The sequence below is a fragment of the Melopsittacus undulatus genome, chromosome 7, assembly GCF_012275295.1.
Source record: "Melopsittacus undulatus isolate bMelUnd1 chromosome 7, bMelUnd1.mat.Z, whole genome shotgun sequence".
In the NCBI taxonomy this organism is placed as follows: Eukaryota; Metazoa; Chordata; class Aves; order Psittaciformes; family Psittaculidae; genus Melopsittacus; species Melopsittacus undulatus.
Genome location: NC_047533.1, coordinates 1,957,827 through 1,977,392, shown reverse-complemented (window position 1 = coordinate 1,977,392; position 19,566 = coordinate 1,957,827). Strand labels below are relative to the sequence as shown.

General features: G+C 55.3%; 1 protein-coding gene across 1 annotated transcript in view; it reads right to left on the bottom strand.

The window, feature by feature from the left end:
* ADAM33 (ADAM metallopeptidase domain 33) overlaps positions 1 to 18,584 on the bottom strand; it is a 29,388-nt gene extending 10,804 nt beyond the window's left edge. Inside the window, exons 1-13 of the mRNA XM_034064955.1 lie at positions 18,427 to 18,584; positions 15,776 to 15,858; positions 9,313 to 9,383; positions 6,666 to 6,741; positions 5,956 to 6,032; positions 5,447 to 5,633; positions 5,020 to 5,085; positions 4,844 to 4,915; positions 3,921 to 4,087; positions 3,724 to 3,808; positions 2,914 to 3,056; positions 492 to 669; positions 72 to 161 (exon numbers count right to left, since the gene is read on the bottom strand). Of these exons, the coding sequence (XP_033920846.1) occupies positions 72 to 161; positions 492 to 669; positions 2,914 to 3,056; positions 3,724 to 3,808; positions 3,921 to 4,087; positions 4,844 to 4,915; positions 5,020 to 5,085; positions 5,447 to 5,633; positions 5,956 to 6,032; positions 6,666 to 6,741; positions 9,313 to 9,383; positions 15,776 to 15,858; positions 18,427 to 18,547 (1,416 nt within the window). The 5' untranslated portion in view covers positions 18,548 to 18,584. The remainder of the gene's footprint in view (positions 1 to 71; positions 162 to 491; positions 670 to 2,913; positions 3,057 to 3,723; positions 3,809 to 3,920; positions 4,088 to 4,843; positions 4,916 to 5,019; positions 5,086 to 5,446; positions 5,634 to 5,955; positions 6,033 to 6,665; positions 6,742 to 9,312; positions 9,384 to 15,775; positions 15,859 to 18,426) is intronic.
* Positions 18,585 to 19,566: the final 982 nt, after the last annotated feature.

Sequence of the window (19,566 nt, the reverse complement as noted above, 5' to 3'; positions counted from 1 at the left end):
TCCTGGGCTGGGAATGATGGGGGCTGCATCTCCCTGCTCATCCCATGGGGGGGACACGGTGCAGGTCTTACCTTGCAGCTCTGGCAGCAGTCACCATGGGCACACTGGGCCCCCTCCTTCAGTGTGCAGTTGTGGGCATTGCAGCATGGGTTGGTGCACTCCTGTAGGGGGGGAGAAGAAGACATCACCATGGTCAGTGATTGCATCCCATTCCCATTGCTGCCCCCAATCCATCCTTCACCCACCACAGCATTGCTCTTCCTTTTGGGGAAACTGAGGCACAGGGGTGTGAGGAAGAACTGAGCACATGAGGGCAAAGTCAAGATGAAACCCAGGAGCAGTTAAATGGGTTTAGGAATGGGAAATAGGGAAGAACCCTTGGGATGGACCAGCAAACCCCTTTCCCTTGGAAATACATGGTCCATGTCCTACTACCTTGAGCGGAGCTGCAGAAGCCTGTGCAGGAGAGCAATGCTAACCCAGCCCCATACCTCCACCTCCCCACAGTCACAGTCTTCTCCTTCCTCCAGAAAGCCATTGCCACATTTCCTTCCCACCACCAGGTCCTTGGTGTCAGGCAGGTTGAAGAGGCACATCCCACCTCCCTTCTGGAAGTAGCTCTCCAGCTGCCTCTTGCTGCAGGAGCTGAACACGCGAGGGAAAGGGTGTCTGCAAGGGGATAGAAGGGGAGGGATGGGGGGACCAGGAGAAGGTGGAAAAGCACAGTCAGAACTGGGAAATAAGGACATGGGCAAACTGGTACAAACCCATCCAAGAGCAGAACCCAGCACTGTACATCGAGACCATGAACATCTCCCACCCAGCTGAGCACCAGCACAACCAGAGGACACCACTGAACCCAAGCATCCTTTGTGTTAGGATGGGTGGACAACCAGAGCTGCTCTACAGCAACCCCAGAGCATCAACCCTTCACAGCAAGAAACCTGTTGGAGACTGGAGACCCCATGGCCTGCACCTCAAAGCCCAGGGCACCCATGCTTACCATGTAGGTAACAGCTTGTGCATTGGTCCCCTGTATGTGGGACACCACAGAACCCCCCCCATCCTAACCACAGAGCACATCTGCAGTGATGGACTGCTCAGGATGTCTGCTAAACGTGTGTGTGTCATCACTGATGGGAAATACCCATTTGGGGCTATTTAAATACCTCTGAGGAGGAGATGGACAGAAGCAGTTTAGGAAAACCAAAGAAATATGGGAAAGGAACATAAATAAAAGCCTCAAATTCAATCAGTCATAAGGCTTGAACTAAAATCAGAGCCTACAACACATGAGGTCATTTCTCTCCCAGCCCAACTGGCCTTTCCCATATGGAGCTGAAGAGGAACAGTGATTTTCTGGAGCCCTGAGCATGCTCCTTCTGTGTCTTTACACAAGTCTGTGGCTTTCTCTGTGTGCTGTTATTAAGAGGAAGCAGAGAGTAAGGGCTGGGCACCTGCTTCAGAGCTGGTTTCATTTCCTCCTATCACTGAAAACAAGAGGTTTATTTCATATGGGACATCTCACTTCTGAGATGACATAAAGGGCTTTTTCTAAAGCTATATTTGAAGTCTAGGGAAGTCTCTTAAGCTCTAAGTCCAAGCAGGTTATGGATGGGTGAGCAAAAACACACCCAAGGAGCTGATACACGGATGTGCAAACAGGGACAGGTTGAAGACAAAAACGTGTTTCCTGCCCTTGTGGGGAAAAAAACGACTTATTTCAGCAGAAATAAGGAGGAAGAAATGAGTCAGGGAGGATGTCAGCTCAGAAAGCTTTGGCTGGGGGGTGAGCAGGGGCACAGCTCAGCTGCAGCATCTGCTACTGCTGTGCACTGCTGCATCTGCATCCAGCTCCGGTGGGTGGGTGGCAGTCATTAATAAGGATATATAATATATCTTGTATCATATATCATATGTATAATGTATAATATATATATAATATATAATATATAACATATAATATATAATATATAAGTCTAATGTCTAATATATAATATATAATATATAAAGTATGGTATATAATGTATAATATATAGCATATAATGCATGAAATATATGTAATATATAACATATATAATAACATATAATATAACATATATAATACTGTGAGTATATTTTTATATCAATAACTATATAATACATATAGTTACTATAACACATTTAGGATCATTAAACAAGTGTACAACTTCATTGTGCTGAAAAGCCAGGGCTTTTCCCCAGCACAAGCCACCCATGTAGAGACTAACCCCCATGAGACAGTGCCACGGTGTGACAGCCCTGAGAGCCAGGAGGAAACAACCAGAGGACAACCTGAAACCATAGTGGGGGGGTTTGACTGTTATTTATTACTGGGAAGAGCTGGTGGGTTCAAATAAAGGGGAATAAATCCCTGCTTTTCTGCAGGGAAAAAGTGGGGAGGAATTGTCAGGAGATGGAAAATCCAACAGGAGAAGGACTTTGGAAGGGAAAGTGGCACCAACCACTCGAATTTCATACAATTTGGGATGAATCAGAGGGCTGGAGGGTTCAGATGGAGAAGAGAAGGCTCAGGGGGGACCTGATGGCTCCCTCCAAGTGCCTGAGAGGAGGATGGAGCCAGGAGGGGCTGGGCTCTGCTCCCAAGGAACAAGGGATGGGACAAGAGGAACCAGCCTCAAGCTGCACCAGGGCAGGTTTAGATGGAGCTGAGGAACAATTCCTGCCCCACAGGGTGCTCAGGCATTGGAACAGGCTGCCCAGGGCAGGGCTGCAGGCACCGGCCCTGCAAGTGTTCACACAGCTGGAGACGAGGCCTCAGTGCCATGGGTTAGTGCTGGCCTTGGCAGGGCTGGGAATGGTTGGATTGGATGAGCTTAAAGGGCTTCTCCAGCCTGGATGATCCCATGATCCCATGATCCCATCCCCACTTACCCAGTGGCCGCTGCCATGACACAGCCGCCTTGCTCCGGGGTGGCCTCCACGCAGCAGCCGGAGCTGTCGTGGCTCATGCCGAAGTTGTGGCCGATCTCATGGGCCATGGTGGCAGCTGCTCCAATGGGCTGCTCCGAGTGGTCCTGTACAGTGATAGAGAGGGGTCATCCCGCAGCAGGGAATGGGTCTGGGGTGATGGAGGGACCGCAGCATCCCTGGGATGGATCCCATGGCAGCTGCATCTAATGGGAGGGACAGATGGGGATGGAGGAGGATTCATGGCAGAAGTGGGGCTTGGTCTCCTCCAAGTCCTGCATGGGACTGTTGGGAAGTTATTTGGCTGCAGCCAATTACAGAGAACCTGGAGCCTTGGAATGTGCATCCCAGAAAGCAAATACCTCATTGCCCCACATCACCACCCTGCCCAGGGACAACAGGTCATCAGTGCCACCATCACCCCATCAGGAGGAGCATTAAGAGGTATCTGGGGCAGAGATGATCCTACAAAACCATGGAGTACAAGCAGGGCTATTCAATATGAGGGGCAAAAGCAATACAGAAGATCCCAATGCTGCTGCAAGCTGCAAGCTGAGGGTGTACATGGGGCAAGAGACCTTTAAACCATCCCTTTCTCACTTGGCCAACATCTGAGAGGGGTAAGGGGCTACCAGCATCATTGTTTGCTCTCAGGCTATATCCCAGGCCCAACCTCAGATCCTGGTCCTCCAAGTTAAGAACTCCAGTAAGATGGAATGACAATGTGATCCCCCAGCCTGGGAGCAGCAGTGAAGACCCCCATGCCCCTCTTACCATGCTGACACCTCCGGAGTTATCCATGCTGCACATCCCCTCCAGCGGGGCCATGCCAATGGTTGTCCCCCTGAACGTCTTCCCTCTGCATAGAAAGAGGAACAAAGGGGTCAATAGCACCCCAGGGGTGGTTTGGAGACCCTGGTCCAAGCTAGGAGCCCTCATCCCGGTGTTCCCAGGTCCATAGGGATGCTCACGTCAGCAGCTGGGCATTGTCATGCTTCTTGCGTGCCCTCAGTGACTTCTTCCACTGCAGGAAGGACCAGAGCGTGGCGTTGGCATCGCTGGTCACAGTGCACTGGTCCCGTTCTGTCCACACCTCCAGCCCGATCAGGGCCACTTTGATGTTCAGTGACCTGTAAAACTGCAGGGAGAGGACAGGGATGGATGGGATGGGGAACGGCTGTGGGGTCTGCGTGGTTAAAACAGGCTGAGAACATTGGGGCTGTTCAGCCTGGAGAAGAGAAGCTGCATGGGGACCTCAGAGCAGCTTCCAGTGTCTGAAGGGGGCTACAGGGATGCTGGAGAGGGACTCTTCGTCAGGGGATGGAGTGATAGGACAAGGGGTGATGGGTTCAGACCCACGGGGGATTTAGGTTAGATAAAAGGAGGAAGTTCTTTACTGTGAGGGTGCTGAGGCACTGGAATGGGTTGCCCAGAGAGGTTGTGAATGCTCCATCCCTGGCAGTGTTCAAGGCCAGATTGGACAGAGCCTTGGGTACCATGGTTTAGTGTGAGGTGTCCCTGCCCATGGCAGGGGGTTGGAACTGGATGATCTTAAGGTCCTTTCCAACCCAAACCATTCTATGACTCTATGACTATTTCCCTCCAGTTGGGTGACCTGTGGAGATGCTTGTCCCAATTGCACCTCCAAATCATGGTGGCACAAAGCCATCCATCAGCTAACAACACCTACATGTGCCCCTCCTGGTGTCAAGGATGCCAGCATCGATCCCCATCACCACAGCAAGGTACCCTGCTCACATCCGCCATCTAAACTCCTCACCCCAGTGACATGGGGCCAGTCCCTAAGGCCACCACCAGGCTGGTGCTTTCACATGCACTGGGAATGATGGAGCTGGTCCCAAAGGAGCAGCAGGTCCTGCTCACTAACCAGTACCTTGTCCACGTAGTTTGCTATCTCCACAATGCGTTGCTTGGTGTGGCCCAGGTTGAGGTGCTGGTTCCTGTACTGCAGAGAGATGGGGATGGGAAAGGGTCACTGGAGGAAGAGCAGGAAGGGAGGCAGAGGAGGGACTGTCATGGGATCATGGTTCTGCTCCCTACCCCACTCACCAGTGTGTGATCAGCAACGATGAAGAGCTCCATGTACTTCATGGTCCTCCAGGCATCTCTCTTGGCCTGCAAGACAGACAGTGATGCTCAGAGGAGTGAAGGAGCAGGCAGCCCATGGCTCTGGGCATCTCAGGCTTCCCAGTCCCTGCAGAGCTGCTCAGGAAGGACAACTGAGAGGGGAAACTGAGGCATGAGGAGACAAGGAAAAGCCAAGTGGCTACAGTGCAACTCCCAGTATCACCTCACATCACGTCCCACACTACAGACACAGCGCTGGTACCCAACCCATAAACCCTGCCCAAACTCACACTGACCCCATCTGCCCAGATGCCAGGGTGATGGGCATCCCACCACGGGTATGTATCAGGGTGCAGACAGCCCCATTCCCATCCCTTCATCCCTCCCATGGACTCCAGGATGGATTTACCCGGCGAGGCACAGGCTGGAAGAGCTGAGCAATGTCAGCAATGGTGCTCCCGAGGTCATCACCGTGGCCACAGGTCCCACCTCGGATGGGCAAGTGCTCTGCTCGGTGGATGATGTGGTGGCCTGGCTTGGGGGTCCCCAAGGGTTTCAGGTAGTAGCTGGTGTTGCTGCTCAGCACTATGAGGCCCCTGCAATGGAGAAGAGCCCTTGAGGACTCCTGTGGTGCTTTCAGTCTGGTTCACCAGCCTGTGAGGAGGACCCATGAACCCATTACAGCTTGTCCATACATGGGGTAGGGGCAGAGACAAGAGATGTGTGTCTCTTGGACACCTCAAGGATGGGAGAAAAGGAGCAGTGGGGAAAGCAGCCCCATGAAGCATCCAAAGCTGTTCTTGCAGGACTATGGATGCTGTTTGTGGGTACCCAAGGGAGTCCCTGCAGAATGGAAGGGATAGCTGGATCCATCCCCCCCCATAGCCTCACAAGGCCCCCACATGCATGTTTCCATACCTTATTCCTGAGCAGGTACTGAGGACAACCCAGGAGCCGCTGTAGCCCCGGACATGCCCGTGGTAGTAGCAGTGGTCCTGGAGGGATCATGGAATTACAGAGTGGTTGGGTTGGAAGGGACCTTAAAGCCATGAGCTCCCAAGCCCCTCTCCAGCTTTTCTGCAGCCCCTTTAGGCACTGGAGCTGCTCTGGGGTCTCCCCTTGAGGAGCCTTCTCTTGTCCAGGCTGCCCCAGCCCAGCTCTCTCAGCCTGGCTCCAGAGCAGAGCTGCTCCAGCCCTCGCAGCAGCTCCATGGCCTCACTCCAACAGCTCCACATCCCTCTTGTGATGGAGGCCTCCACACAGGGCTGGGCAGTAACTACCCCATGTGCTCATCCCATTTCACCTTCCCATGCAAGCCGTGTCCCTCTGCACTGTGGAACAGGAGGGATGCAGCCGGGAAGCCGCCGGCTCCATCGGTTCAGCCCAGGACACAGACACCCATTCCTGGGTGACAGATGACCATGGGGAACGTCGGGAAGAGCCGGCGCTGCCTGTGTTTATTTGCCCTGTACCACAGCCAAGAGCTACAGGAGCCACGTGTTGCTGTGCTCCTCCTGCACCAGTGATGCTGCCAGTCAAAACACCCCTTCCCGGCCCACTGAGGCTCTGGCTCCTTCACAAGGGACCCCAAAACAGGAGGTGAGCTTTGCCCATGCCCCAGCACCCACCGTGTGATTAGGGGACACTGTCACAGGCTGTCCATCCATGGTGTAGTGAGTCTCGGTGTAGCCCGGAGCCAACAGCCTGTGGAGAGAAGAGAAGGGTTAGGGCTCTCAAGGTGTTCTGGGTGTCCCAGCATAGGAACACATCAAGTCCCTGTGCCTGAACCCAGGCAACCATCAGTGGTGCTGAGCCACCTGCATGGCTCCCCTTCACAGACCCCATTGCAGAGCTAACAGCACATCAGCCATCACCGTTGAGTCAGGGCTGGTCCTCAGCCAATGGTTGCCCATGGCCAGTGGGGACATGAAGCACAGTCCAATGTCTCCCTTTGCATCGCAAAGGGGCTGCCCACTGGTTTGGTGTCCTGCTGCTCTGGGATGGGGACCTGCACTGGGGTCCAGCTCCTGAGCCCTCTGGTAGGGTTCAAAGCCCATGTAGATGAGGCCCTCAGTGCTGTGGGTTAGTGATGGGGTAAAGTTTGGCCTTGATGATCTCTAAGGTTGTTTCTGAAGTGGTTGATTCTATGGTTCTATGGTGGGGTCACCACCAAGACTTAGCTCAGGAGGTGGACGGCTTCTCCACAGGGACCAATCCTTCCTTGGGAATACCAAAGTCCCTATGAGAAGCATCCATCTGGGAGAAGAAGGGATGAACCCCGTGCTCAGGGTCCAGCTGGGGATGTGGGAGGTTTGGGGTCCCCAACACCCCCTCCAGCCCCGGTCACATCTCTTCACCCCACTGACAGCACAGGGGGTGATGCTTCTGACACAACACCCAGCAACAGGCAGGGGGTCCCCGTGTGTCCCAGCTGCTGCATCCCACCCAGGCTGGTCCCCAGGCCTGGGACACAGCCACATCCCATGGTGACAAATGATTCCTGCCACAGGGAAGAGCAGGAGCCCAGCTCACAGTCAGGGGGTGACTGGGGCTGTGGAGCAGACAGGGGATTGGGAGTGAAGTGATCCTGGGGGAGGTGGGAGAGGAAGGAGAGAGGAGAAAAAAGTCAGAAGAGAGAGGGGGGAAAAAAGGGAAAAAAAGGGATAAAAAGGGAAAAAAGAGAAATAAGGAGAAAAAGAGAAAAGGGAAAAAAATAAAAAGAACAAAAAAGAAAAAAGGAAAAAAAAGGGGGAAAAGACAAAGGAGGGAGAAAAGAAAAAAAGAAAAAAAGAGGAAAAAGAGAACAAAGAAAAAAAGGAAAAAAAAGAAAGAAAAATGAGAAAAAAGAAAATAGAAAGAAAAAAGGAAAAAAGAGAAAGAGAGAAAAGGAAAAAAGAGAAAGGGAAAAAATAAAGAGAAAGGAGAGAAAAAGAGGGGAAAAGGAGGGAAAAATGAGAAAAGGAGGGAAAAAAGAGAAAAAGAGGAAAAAAGAGGGGAAAAAGAGGGAAAAAAGAGAAAAAAAAGAGAAAAAGAGGGAAAAAAAGAAGGAAAAAGGGAAAAAAGAAAAAAGAAAGAAAAAGGAAAAAAAGATAAAAAAGAGGAAAAGAGGATGCTGGCAGTTTCCACACCCCCAAACTCACACACCCTCGCCCAGATGCCGGGGTGATGGGCTCCCACCATGAGCTTGCAGCCACGGTGGGGCCAGGCAGGTCCCCATGGGCAGCACCCGGTGCACGCAGGGGCTCAGCCCCCCAGGGCAGGGCTGTGCCTGCCCCTGCCCTCCATCCCTGGGCTTTGGCCCCATCCCAGAGCCTTCCTTCTGCAGCAGAAGCAAACAAACCCAGAATAACCCCTCCGGCCTCTGCAGCCAGCCCAGCCCCAGGAATGCCGCTTTGGGAATGGTCCCAGCTCCCCAGCCCAACTGGGAGCGGGTGTGTGGCACCAGGAACTCCATTTACAGCCCAGGGAGGAGATGGGAGCTCAGACGGGTTCCTGGAAAGGGATCCATGGGCAGCCAGGCAAGGCACATGGGCAGGATGGGGACAGGGATGGGGATGGGTTAGTTGAGGGCAGTGGAGAGGACAAAGCCTCCATCCTATGCCTGAGGAGGGGGATATGGGAAGGTTGAGCTGATTCTGTATATGGAAACACAGCAAGGCACATCCATGGGCACAGCAAGTCCCAGCGTGGCTCAGGTCATTGGGGTATCTTCTCCAGGGCAGACCAAAAACCAGGAGACCCAAGGAACAAAGGGCAAGATGTGTCCTCTTCTCCAGCACAAGGAAGGAGGGAAAAGCACCACCAGGATGGTTTTGGAGGCCAACAATGTCTCTTAGTACCAGAAGAAAGAAGACCTGAGGTCTAACATGGCCCCACTGGCCCATAAACCAGTAGGGATAAGGTAGACCTGGCAGCTGGCACAAGACAGCAATTTAGATAGCCAAGGTTCTACTGGTCTCCCCAGTAGACACAGCCAGCCTTGGTGTTTGGGTGCTGTGGACTACCCTGGGTGCCATTATGGATTGCCTTGGGTGTCATGGATAACATGGAAGCTCTTAGGTGCTATGTTTTGGGTGCCATAGACTGTTTCTTGCACCACATAGGTGTGGGCAGTGGAAAAAGGAGCATTCCAGCCCAAACAGCCCTATCAGCTGCAGCAGGCAGGAAGCTACATGGGGCTGTGCTTCCGCTATGGAAAAGAGGCCAGGATACAACCACTCCATGCAGGACCATGCCAGGGACACCCAGTGCCCCTTCCTAAGCCCCAGTACTTACTGGTTCCTCTCCAGCACCAGGATGAGCTCTTTGCCCTCAGCCTTCACAGCCACCTTTGCCCGGGCAGGCACCTATGGAGGAAGCAAAGGAGGAATGGGATTAGGAAAGGCAGAGCCTTGGGATGCAGCCACCTCAGTGCTTACCCATCCCACTGCCTGCCTTGTTATTGTAGGACCTACTGCTCCATTAGCAACACAGAGGGCAGTGGGTGCAATGGATTTCGAGCATCATCATAGAATCCCAGACTGGTTTGGGTTGGAAAGGACCTTGAGATCACCCAGCTCCAACCCCCTGCCGTGGACAGGGACACCTCACACTAGAGCAGGTGGCTCCTGGGAAAAGCAGGAGCTGCTTTTCCAGTTGGGATAATGCAGTGGGAGCTGCCTGCCACAGAGCATCAGTGGGGACATGGGGATCAGAGGTCCCCAAGCATCCTCAGCCACTCTGCAGGGGACATCCCTGTCCCCAGCATCCTCCTCCCCAGCTCAGGGTGCATTCCTGCCTCTTCCTTGTGGAATTGCTCCACATACTCCATATCCTGCTTCAAACCTCTGGAAGGTGAGAAATAAACCTCCCTGTTTGATTTGCCCATGAACTCCCAGCCTAATAGAGGGTAAAAGAGGATTCACACTGAGATTCACCCTGCAAGGATGGGGGTGAGACAGAAAATCCCAACCCCAGGGAAAGGCAGCAAGAGAGAAAGGATGGGGGGCTATGGACAAGGGCCTGTAGGGCCAGGCCAAGGGGAATGGCTTGAACCTGCCCAAGAGAGAGGAGACTGAGCTGAGCTCTTAGGCAGAAGCTGTTCCCTGGGAGGGTGCTGAGGCGCTGGCACAGGGTGCCCAGAGAAGCTGTGGCTGCCCCATCCCTGGCAGTGCTCAAGGCCAGGTTGGACACAGGGGCTTGGAGCAGCTGCTCCAGTGGAAGGGGTCCCTGCCCATGGCAGGGGTTGGAGCTGGAGGAGGCTTAAGGTCCCTTCCAACCCAAACCATCCCCAATTCTATGTGGAATACAGGTTGGGAGCATCACACGAGCATCCCAAGCACGGTCTCTGTGTGCTCCATCCCACCAGAGATCCGGAGCCAGTGGGAAGAGCCTCATCCCTGCAGAATGAGATCTCTGGGGGGCTCAGCCCCTCCCGTGCACCCTTGTGTGGGTATGGATACAACCCAGGCACCGGATAACCACACCACTGTTAACACCAGGAGGAAATGGTTGACTCAGCTTCCCCAGGATGCCGGTGGTTTTACTCACTCCCTCGCTTTGGAGGGTGTTAAATAGGAGCCTAAAGCCGGGATCCACACCAGCATGTGACAGGATGGGCTGGAGCCCAAGAGCCCTCCTACGATGTCCCCATGTCCCTTCCCCACCTCCAGGACACTGCAGCATCACCCTGTTCATGGCCCAGCTGGTGTGGCTGGCTCCATCTCCCTCCCTGGATCCCTCCCCATCCATGACGGATGCAGGGAGCTGCCAGCCCTCAGTGCTCCGTATCCATTGCAGGGCCCTGGCTGGGAGCTGGGGAGGTTTTCCCAGCTCCAGAGGGAAAGGAGCTGCTTCCACAAGGCTCTGGCTTTGGCTGCTTGGAACATCACAGGGCTCTGCAGGAATGCAGCAGGGTGGGGGTGAAGTTGGGTGATTCAGAGCTTGGGCTAAACCAGAGGTCAAATCCTGCTGCCCCTGCTCATCCCTATGGGGATGGAAGGCTTTACAACCCAGTCCTCATCCCTGTGGGTACTGGGGAGAGACTGGGGACCTCCAGCCTGGGGACCATCATGGTTATAAAGAGCAGCATCACTGGATGGAGGATCCTGGGGTGTCAAGCAGCCGGGTACCACCCCTGCTGCACCCTAGGACATGGGGTTCATGCTCCCAGGACGGATCCTCCTCCACATCCCCCCCAAACCGAGCTCTAGACATGGATACACCCCATTAAGCAGCTCAGATTGACTGTGGGGATGGCAGCCCCAGTCCTGGATCCCATCCAGGGGCCCTGGGTGCTCCCTCCTGCAGCCGTGGTGGGAACGGGATGTATTTTTAGAACATGATCTTATCCAAACATCCCTCTGTGGCCAAACATGGCCTGGGCCATGGGATGCTTTTCCTGCCGATTCCCTTCTTTCCCCCCCTTCCTTCAGGCCTCCTGCTCCCCTCTCTGATGTCCCAAACACCAGCTCCCCACAGCCCATCTCCTCCTCCTCCTCCTCCTTCCCAATCCCTGCCGGCTCCTATCCGGGTTTGAATTCCCAAGCAATTACTCCTTGCCTCGACTTAAGGGCCTTTACTGGCAAAATGCTGTTTCCCAGCTGCTGTCTTAAAGGGATATGTGTGTGTATGGGGTTATCCCGGCATTCCCAGCTCCCTGTGCAAGCACCGGCCCATATCCCAAACTGCCAAAGGCTGGAAAACAAACTGCTTCTAACTAACTGCTTCTAATGGGGTCTGTGTTCAACCCCATTCGTGTTCAGTGAAGTGAACCTTTCCCTCTTCCCTGTGCCTCAGTTTCCCCTATGAGCACAGGGAGAGGTGGTGGAGAGCATGAATAGCAGGAAAAGAGGGAGAAGGAGGATGCAGGAATCACTCGTGCCAGGAAGGAGTCAAACAGCCTCACTTTAAGGCCAGGAAAGGCCATTGCATGAGTTAAACATGGATAATTTTGCCTTTAAGCATCACTGGTGGGTGCTTGGTTCCCCAAAAGCTGCTGGCCAAGAGGTTGTGCATCAGGAATAAGCAGGGATCAGCACGTTCCTGGGCTCCAGCATCATTCTGGGCTCCCGCATCACCCAAAGTTCCATCACTACCCCAGGCTTCAGCATCACCCCAAGTTCCATCGCTACCCAAGGCTCCATCACCATCCCAGGCTCCATCACCATCCCAGGCTCCATCATCACCCCAAGCTCCATCGCTATCCAGGCTCCATCATCATCCCAAACTCCATCACCCTCCTTAGCTTCAGCATCATCCCAGGTTCCCACATCATCCTGGGCTCCAGCTCCTTCATCCCCCCTACCCAAACACCACCTCCTTTCTCCAGCAGCCCCAAAGAGATGCACTGGTCCCCACCATTGGCTGCAGGGAACCAGAGCTCAGCCCTGGCTGGATGTGGATGTGGCAGCCTCTCTCCAGAGCATCCCAGCAAAGCCCAGTCCCACCAGGGGCTGGAATACAGCTGGGATGAATGTGCCCTGGCCTTGACCCAGCCTGGAACAGCCCAGAGACCCATTGGGCTGAGCCTGAGTCTGTTTTCCTGTTTCAATGCACTGACCACACAAACCACAGCCGAGGCCAAGGGGTTGTGCTGCTCTGCAAGGGGGAATGGTCTCTGCTTCCCTCCTCCATCCTTGCTGGAAAGCTCCCATTGCCCTGCAGCCCTTAGGAGCAGGCTCAGGGAGCACTGAGCTCCTTGGGACATCACGAGTTAAGCCTAAAGCCACATTCAAATCACAGCCCAGCCATCTGCTCGGTCCCATAAGCCCTCATTTCCTAAGCAAGCCCATGCAGGCCTGGGTGTAAAGAGGAAGAGGGGGTCTGGAGTTACCAGGAGATGCTCCCCAGAGGATCTGGAGATGGGTTTTGCAGCTGGAGCATCCATGGATGAGCCAGGTCCTCCCCAGGCAGCTGGATCCAAGCGGCACAGTTTGGGTTGGAAGAGCAAGGTTGGATGGGGCTTGGAGCAAGGTTGGATGGGGCTTGGAGCAGCTGCTCCAGTGGAAGGGGTCCCTGCCCATGGCAGGGGTTGGAGCTGGAGGAGCTTTAAGGTCCTTCCAACACAAACCAGGCTGGGATTCCGGGATGCTGTAACACAGCTTGTACTGTGTGCACACCGGGATCGGGATCCAAGAGCTCAAGGACAAGCCTCTGGCTCCAGCTGCTCACTGGAAAAGCATCCCAGGAGCAGCCAGCTCCACGGGAGCAGGGGGAATCGAGGGCAGAGGCAGGAATGTGGTTGTTCCAAAGCCAACTTGGCTCAGGGACCGCATCGGGGTTTGCTCAGCACTGCCACACCTTGCGAGGGGAAAAGGGCTTCCCTGCAGGAAACAGATGGCAGGAGAACGTGTCCTCGGCACCTGCAGCCCACCCAAACCATGGGAGTCCTCTCCTCCCTTCCTCCTGCGGAGCTGGGCTGGGATCCCACATGTGTGTGATGCTCCCCGGGGGTTATTTATCATAGAACCATAGGATCCCAGAGCGGTTTGGGTTGGAAGGGACCTTAAAGCTCATCCAGCTCCAATCCCTGCCATGGGCAGGGACAAGCAGGCTGGTGGATCCCAAAGGACTTCGGTGCTTTAAGGCTGGATGCTGGAAGGACACCCAAGCCAAGGTGCTGGGCACAACCTCCATGCCCATCTCTGGAGGGCTGGAAAAGCCCCTGGTCAGCACTCCACATCCTTCCCTTTGCATCCCAATGCAGGAGGAGGATGCAGGGGGGCAGGATCCCACCCCAAGCCAGCAGCAAGAAGGGAGCTGTTTGCAATCAGGGTCCCCACGACCTCCTCCGTGGCCTCTCCCAAATCACTTCCATGTGTGCTGGGAGCCAAGGAGCCTGCAGGGAGCTCAGCCTCGAACAATAGGGGAGAGGAGGGTGTCGAGGGGGGAGGCAGTGCTGTGCCAGCCCGCACACGATGGGACCACAGGGCCACCATCACCATCCTCCTCCTCGTCCCATTGGGAGGAAGGAAAGGAGGCACAGCGACATCCCCATGGACCATGGCATGGGCCAGCGCGCAGCATCCCTCCTGCAGGGAAGGGATGAAGGAGCATTGGGGCTGTCACAAGCCATCCATCATTCCATGCGCTGGGATGCTGTCTCCTGGCAGAATCCCACCCGGGAAGCCCAGCCTGGATTGCTGACAGCAACCACACAGCCCTGTTTCTTTCCAGGATCTTTGCTGGAGAGCAGGAGGAGACAGGATGGGAATGGGGGGGATTAAAGAGATCCTAAAGACACCCCCAGCAGCAGCACAAGGACAGAATGGATTGGTCTGGGGCTGTGTCCATAAGCTCTTCCCTTACCCCATCCTTTGGTTGCCACCATCCTGCCTGCTTGAAGCCTCCCCTCCTGTGACCTTCCTCTCCCCTCCTTTCCCCTGCTCCGAGGAACAGGAGCCTCCTTGTTCCAGGCTGCTGGAGCCAGGGGATGCAAAGCAGGCACCAGGAAGTGCTCCAGGTCCTGCCCAGCCATCCCAGCCCAGGATTCCCGGAGTGATTCCCAAAATGCCCATGGTCTGCACCCACCCGGCACCATTTGGACACTGGGAGTGTAAATACACCTCCTGCTGCTATGTGATCCCTATCCCGAGTGTCTTCCAACCCGTATATACACCAACATGGGGATGCTAGAGGGGAGGGGACATTGCTGAAGGCTGAGCACAGCATCCCCAATGTGATGGGATATTTCAGCTACCAGAGAAGGGCAATTCCCAGCACTGAGTATTCCCAGCAGTGAATCTGCTCAGCCCCAACACAAAGGAGGATCCTGCGACCATCCCATTGGTGATCATTGTGCTGGGAAGTGACTGGATTCATCCCAAAGGAGACCGCAGCCCCATCACCTCCTTGCTGCAGGGTGCAGGGATCAGGTGCAATGGGCAGCTCTGGAGCTGGTGGACCCAGAGCCAAGCACCAAACCCAGACCAGGGGCACCAGAGCATCTCAGAAGAGAGATGTGGAGATGGGGAGGTGGTGGGGAAGGTGACAGCCAGAAGAGACATCCTGGGAAGAGATGGCATCCCATTCCCACAGCCTGCACCCAGCTTCTCTGCAGCATTCCCAAGGACATCACACTCAAATCCTTTAGCTAATGCTGTTGGTCCCTCAACCCTGGCCAAGCCATCAGTCTGACAGATCATCTGCATCTCCTCTCTCTAAACCCCCCAGCCCCTTTCATCCCTCCTTGTAGATGTCACTCATCTTCCCTCCTGCCCAATGGTTACAAACACATCTAACTGGATCCTGCCAACACAACACGGAATCCGGGCCTGGTTTGTGTTGGAAGGGACCTTAAAGCTCCTCCAGCTCCAACCCCTGCCATGGGCAGGGACCCCTTCCACTGGAGCAGCTGCTCCAAGCCCCTGTGTCCAACCTGGCCTTGAGCACTGCCAGGGATGGGGCAGCCACAGCTTCTCTGGGCACCCTGTGCCAGCGCCTCAGCACCCTCCCAGGGAACAGCTTCTGCCTCAGAGCTCAGCTCAGTCTCCCCTCTCTTGGGCAGGTTCAAGCCATTCCCCTTGGCCTGTCCCTACAGGCCCTTGTCCCAAGCCCCTCTCCAGCTTTCCTGCAGCCCCTTTAGGTACTGGAGCTGCTCTGGGGTCTCCCCTTGATGAGCCTTCTCTTGTCCAGGCTGCCCCAGCCCAGCATCCTGCTCATACAAACCCAGCACCTCCATCTGAGTCCCACCATGCAGAGCTCCATGCACAGGACCCATCCGCACAGGGCAGTGCAGAGGAACCATCTCTGCTCTTACCTTCTCACCCAGGCTGATGGCTCGTCTGGTCCGGCCCCTAAGGACCCAGTGGGGGGTGACCCGCTCGCCATGGGGTGGTGGCCCTGGGAAGGAGAAGACCTGGTGAGCACATGAACAGACCATGCCAGACCCTGAGCGCAGGAGCTGCTCCATAGACACCTCCAGAGGGTTAAGGAACAGAGCTGAGGACTCCAGCATGGACATGGACACCAGGTTGAAGCCAAAGCATCACCCTCTCCCCACACCAGCATCCTCATCCTGGAAGCCCTCAGAAGCATTTCTGCCCACCCAGATCCCAAACCAGTGCCCTAAATGCCCCTAAACCCTGAGAAGCAGCCAGCACATGGATGCTAACCCTAACCCTTTGCCACCCCCAACCAATGCAGGCAAAGCACACCAAGCACCGCAGAGCAAGGGGCAGGGTGGCAGCACATCCTCCCCCTGTTCCATCACTCCCAAATTACACAAAAGCTTTTATATTGCAGCTCTTTTCCTTTATGACTTCACCCCATTGATCATCATTTACGGGGTGAGGAAACACAGTTTGACCCCCCCCAGAACTCAAACCATCATCTACCCAACCAGTGCTGGGCTCAGGCAGGCAGCTGAGGAGCTAAAATAGCAGCAGCACATCATGGGTTTGTCTTGAGCCATCCCAGCTCCCCCGGGCAGAGCAGAACAAGCAATTCCTTGGCTCCATCAGACACAGACAGGCTTTCTAAGAGGGTTTTTTCTTTCCTAAACAATGTGGCTGTATTGGATTGCAGCAGAGGGAGCAGCTACTGAAGGCTGGACAACAACAGAAGGGATGCTGCAGGGAGATGAGGTCGAGCAAAACCGTCCCTGGTTGGACCCTTGCGCCAAGCCAAATGTTGTCAGTGGACACTTGGATCGAATCCTCTTCCCCAGCAAAGGGTGAAGTTATTTACTAAGGGAGTGGAATAACAGGGCTTAGGGCTTCATCATTTTATGTGCTTGTTTTGGTTCCCTGTGCAATGATCTGGGGGGGATTTGGCTTAAGCACAGAACCCCAGCCTGGTTTGGGTTGAAGGGACATTAAATCCCATCCAGCTCCATGGGCAGGGACCCCTTCCACTGGAGCAGCTGTTCCAAGCCCCTGTGTCCAACCTGGCCTTGAGCACTGCCAGGGATGGGGCAGCCACAGCTTCTCTGGGCACCCTGTGCCAGCGCCTCAGCACCCTCCCAGGGAACAGCTTCTGCCTCAGAGCTCAGCTCAGTCTCCCCTCTCTTGGGCAGGTTCAAGCCATTCCCCTTGGCCTGTCCCTCCAGGCCCTTGTCCCAAGCCCCTCTCCAGCTTTCCTGCAGCCCCTTTAGGCACTGGAACATGGCTGGATTTGTAGGGCAGGAATTGCAGATGGAGTGTTTAACGTGACCGAGGTACCCCACGACGTGCCTGCCACTATCGCCCAGTGGCATTTAATCAGCTTTCCTTATATATAACATGCCATCAGATTCCAGGAATAACTGCAGATAAGGTGGTGGCACCATCCCAGGTCCCTTCTCCCGACAGCAGGCATGAGGGGCCTCCAACCCCTCCGGCCACAGCCACCCCCATTTACTGATGGGGAAACTGAGGCACAGCTGCAATGAGGCTCAGCTCCAGTGGGATTTGCTGCCTTCCCATTACACAAAATGGGAGGGGAGAGAAGAAATCCCAAATCCTATTTTCCCTGCTGCAGATCCCGTCGTTCTCCCACGCTGTCCAGGGAGAGGATGGGACATGAGGGGCAGGAATTACTGGGCTGGGCTTCGAGCCACGTCCTAAAATCCTCTTGCCTCTTGTATTTCCTTGCTGGTTTGGATGGAGCTTTTTGCTGGGAATCAAAGCCACTCGGAGCATGGGATAAGGCCTTAACTAAGTCAAACAAACCCAAACACGAAGCAGAGGGGGTCTCCCACCCCCTCCTCCTTGTATTTCCTGGAAAACTCTCATTCCCAGCCCTTTCTGTGTCGGGAACAGCATTGCTTTGGCGCTTGGGATGTTTGCACTGTTGCATTCGGAGGATGCCGGAGCCCCGAGAAGCGGGCACCATTCCCATCCGTTCCTCCTCTCTGCTTTATCCAAACAGATCCTGGCTCTCACCACCCTCCCTGCTCGCACGAGTCTATGCTGGAGTAGCTGGAAAACTGACTTTGAGCCGGAGCAGGGAAGTGCAAACCAACCATCATGAAAAGGGTGCTTTGCATGGAGAAGCATCAGCCCCAGCTTCGTGGTGGGACTGGGGATGGAATTAGGGATGGAGAAGAGAGGCTACAAGGGGATAACCCCAACCTGGCACCCCCAAGCGATAGGAACATGGGGGGGGAACAGTGTTATTCCCTCCACAGCACAAAAAGCCGTGTTTCACCCCAAAACACACATCAGCAGCCCAAGCACCACCAGAGCCTTTCAAAGTGCCACTGCCCGCAGCCAGATCTATAGCTGGGGACTCTCGGGAGGGGGACACGGGGGGTCCCCATCTTCCGGGGGCGAGGAGCCGCTCCCATCCCTCCCATCCCGACCGGACCATATAGAGTCAAAGCACAGCGCTGGAACGGGACGGGGCAGCCCAGGGAGGATTTAGGGGGCACAATAAAGGACCCCCCCCTTCCATCCTCTCCACATCCATGCACCCCCCCCATGCCCTTACCTGCGGGTCCCGAGGCCCCCGCCGGGCCGAGCAGCAGCACCGGTAGCACCAACAACACCAGGACGGAGCCGGGGCTCCCCAAACCCCTGTCCCCGAAGCGGGGGGCGCCGGGCCCGGCCATGCCGCTGCCTGCGGCCGTCACCGTGGCGCCGGCCGCCCGCCCCGGGCCGGAGCCCCCGTGCCCGAGCGGCGGCTGGAGGCTGCTGGGGCGGGCGGCGGAGGGAGGCAGGGAGGGAGGGACGGAGGGAGGGGGGGGCCGGCATTGTTCGCCGTTATTTATTGCTGCGGTTCTTGGCCCAGCCCGGCCGCGTAATGAGAACCATGAGCGGAGGCGAGAGCGGCTCCAGGGCTCCCCCCGGAGCGGGACAAGAGGGATGGGGAAGAGGGGAAAGGGGTTTGGGGACCCGCATCCGCTAACCCCGAAGGGAGAGGGGCAGGGAGGAGGCTGCGGGCATCGGGAGGAGGCTGCGGGCATCGGGAGCCGGCTGCGGGCATCGGGAGCTGGAGGGGATGGGGTTAATGTTGGTGTGATTCGTGCTATGGGGGTATCAATGAGGAGGGAGGTTCGGCTGAGAGAGGGGGGCTGCGGTGGTGCCGTGTACACATGGACACGCAGGGAGAGGGGACACGTGGACATACAGACACGTAGATATAGGGACATGGACACAGTCAGAGTCACAGAGAGACAGGGACACAGGAACACAGCACAGGGACATGGGGATGCGCAGAGACACAGTCACACAGACAGGGTACACATGAACACACAGAGACACGGATGCACATGGATGCACACAGAGTCAGTCAGAGACACACATACAGACACACATGGACACACACAGATGCCACTTTCTCTGCTCCATTTCAGCCCTTTAAGTCCTTTTCTGGGGTCACCCACTCCTCTTCCCATCAGGATTCCGCAATCGCTATTAAAGTCCTACTAATAACACTGATTAATGTTCATAATTAAAGCTTTGCACATGATTTTACTCTAGAGATGACCACCCTCACCCAACAGGCTCCAGGGACCTCTGGGGACCCCTGCACTTTGGGAGAGGAAGGGATAGGATAGGATAGGATAGGATAGGATAGGATAGGATAGGATAGGATAGGATAGGATAGGATAGGATAGGACAGGATAGG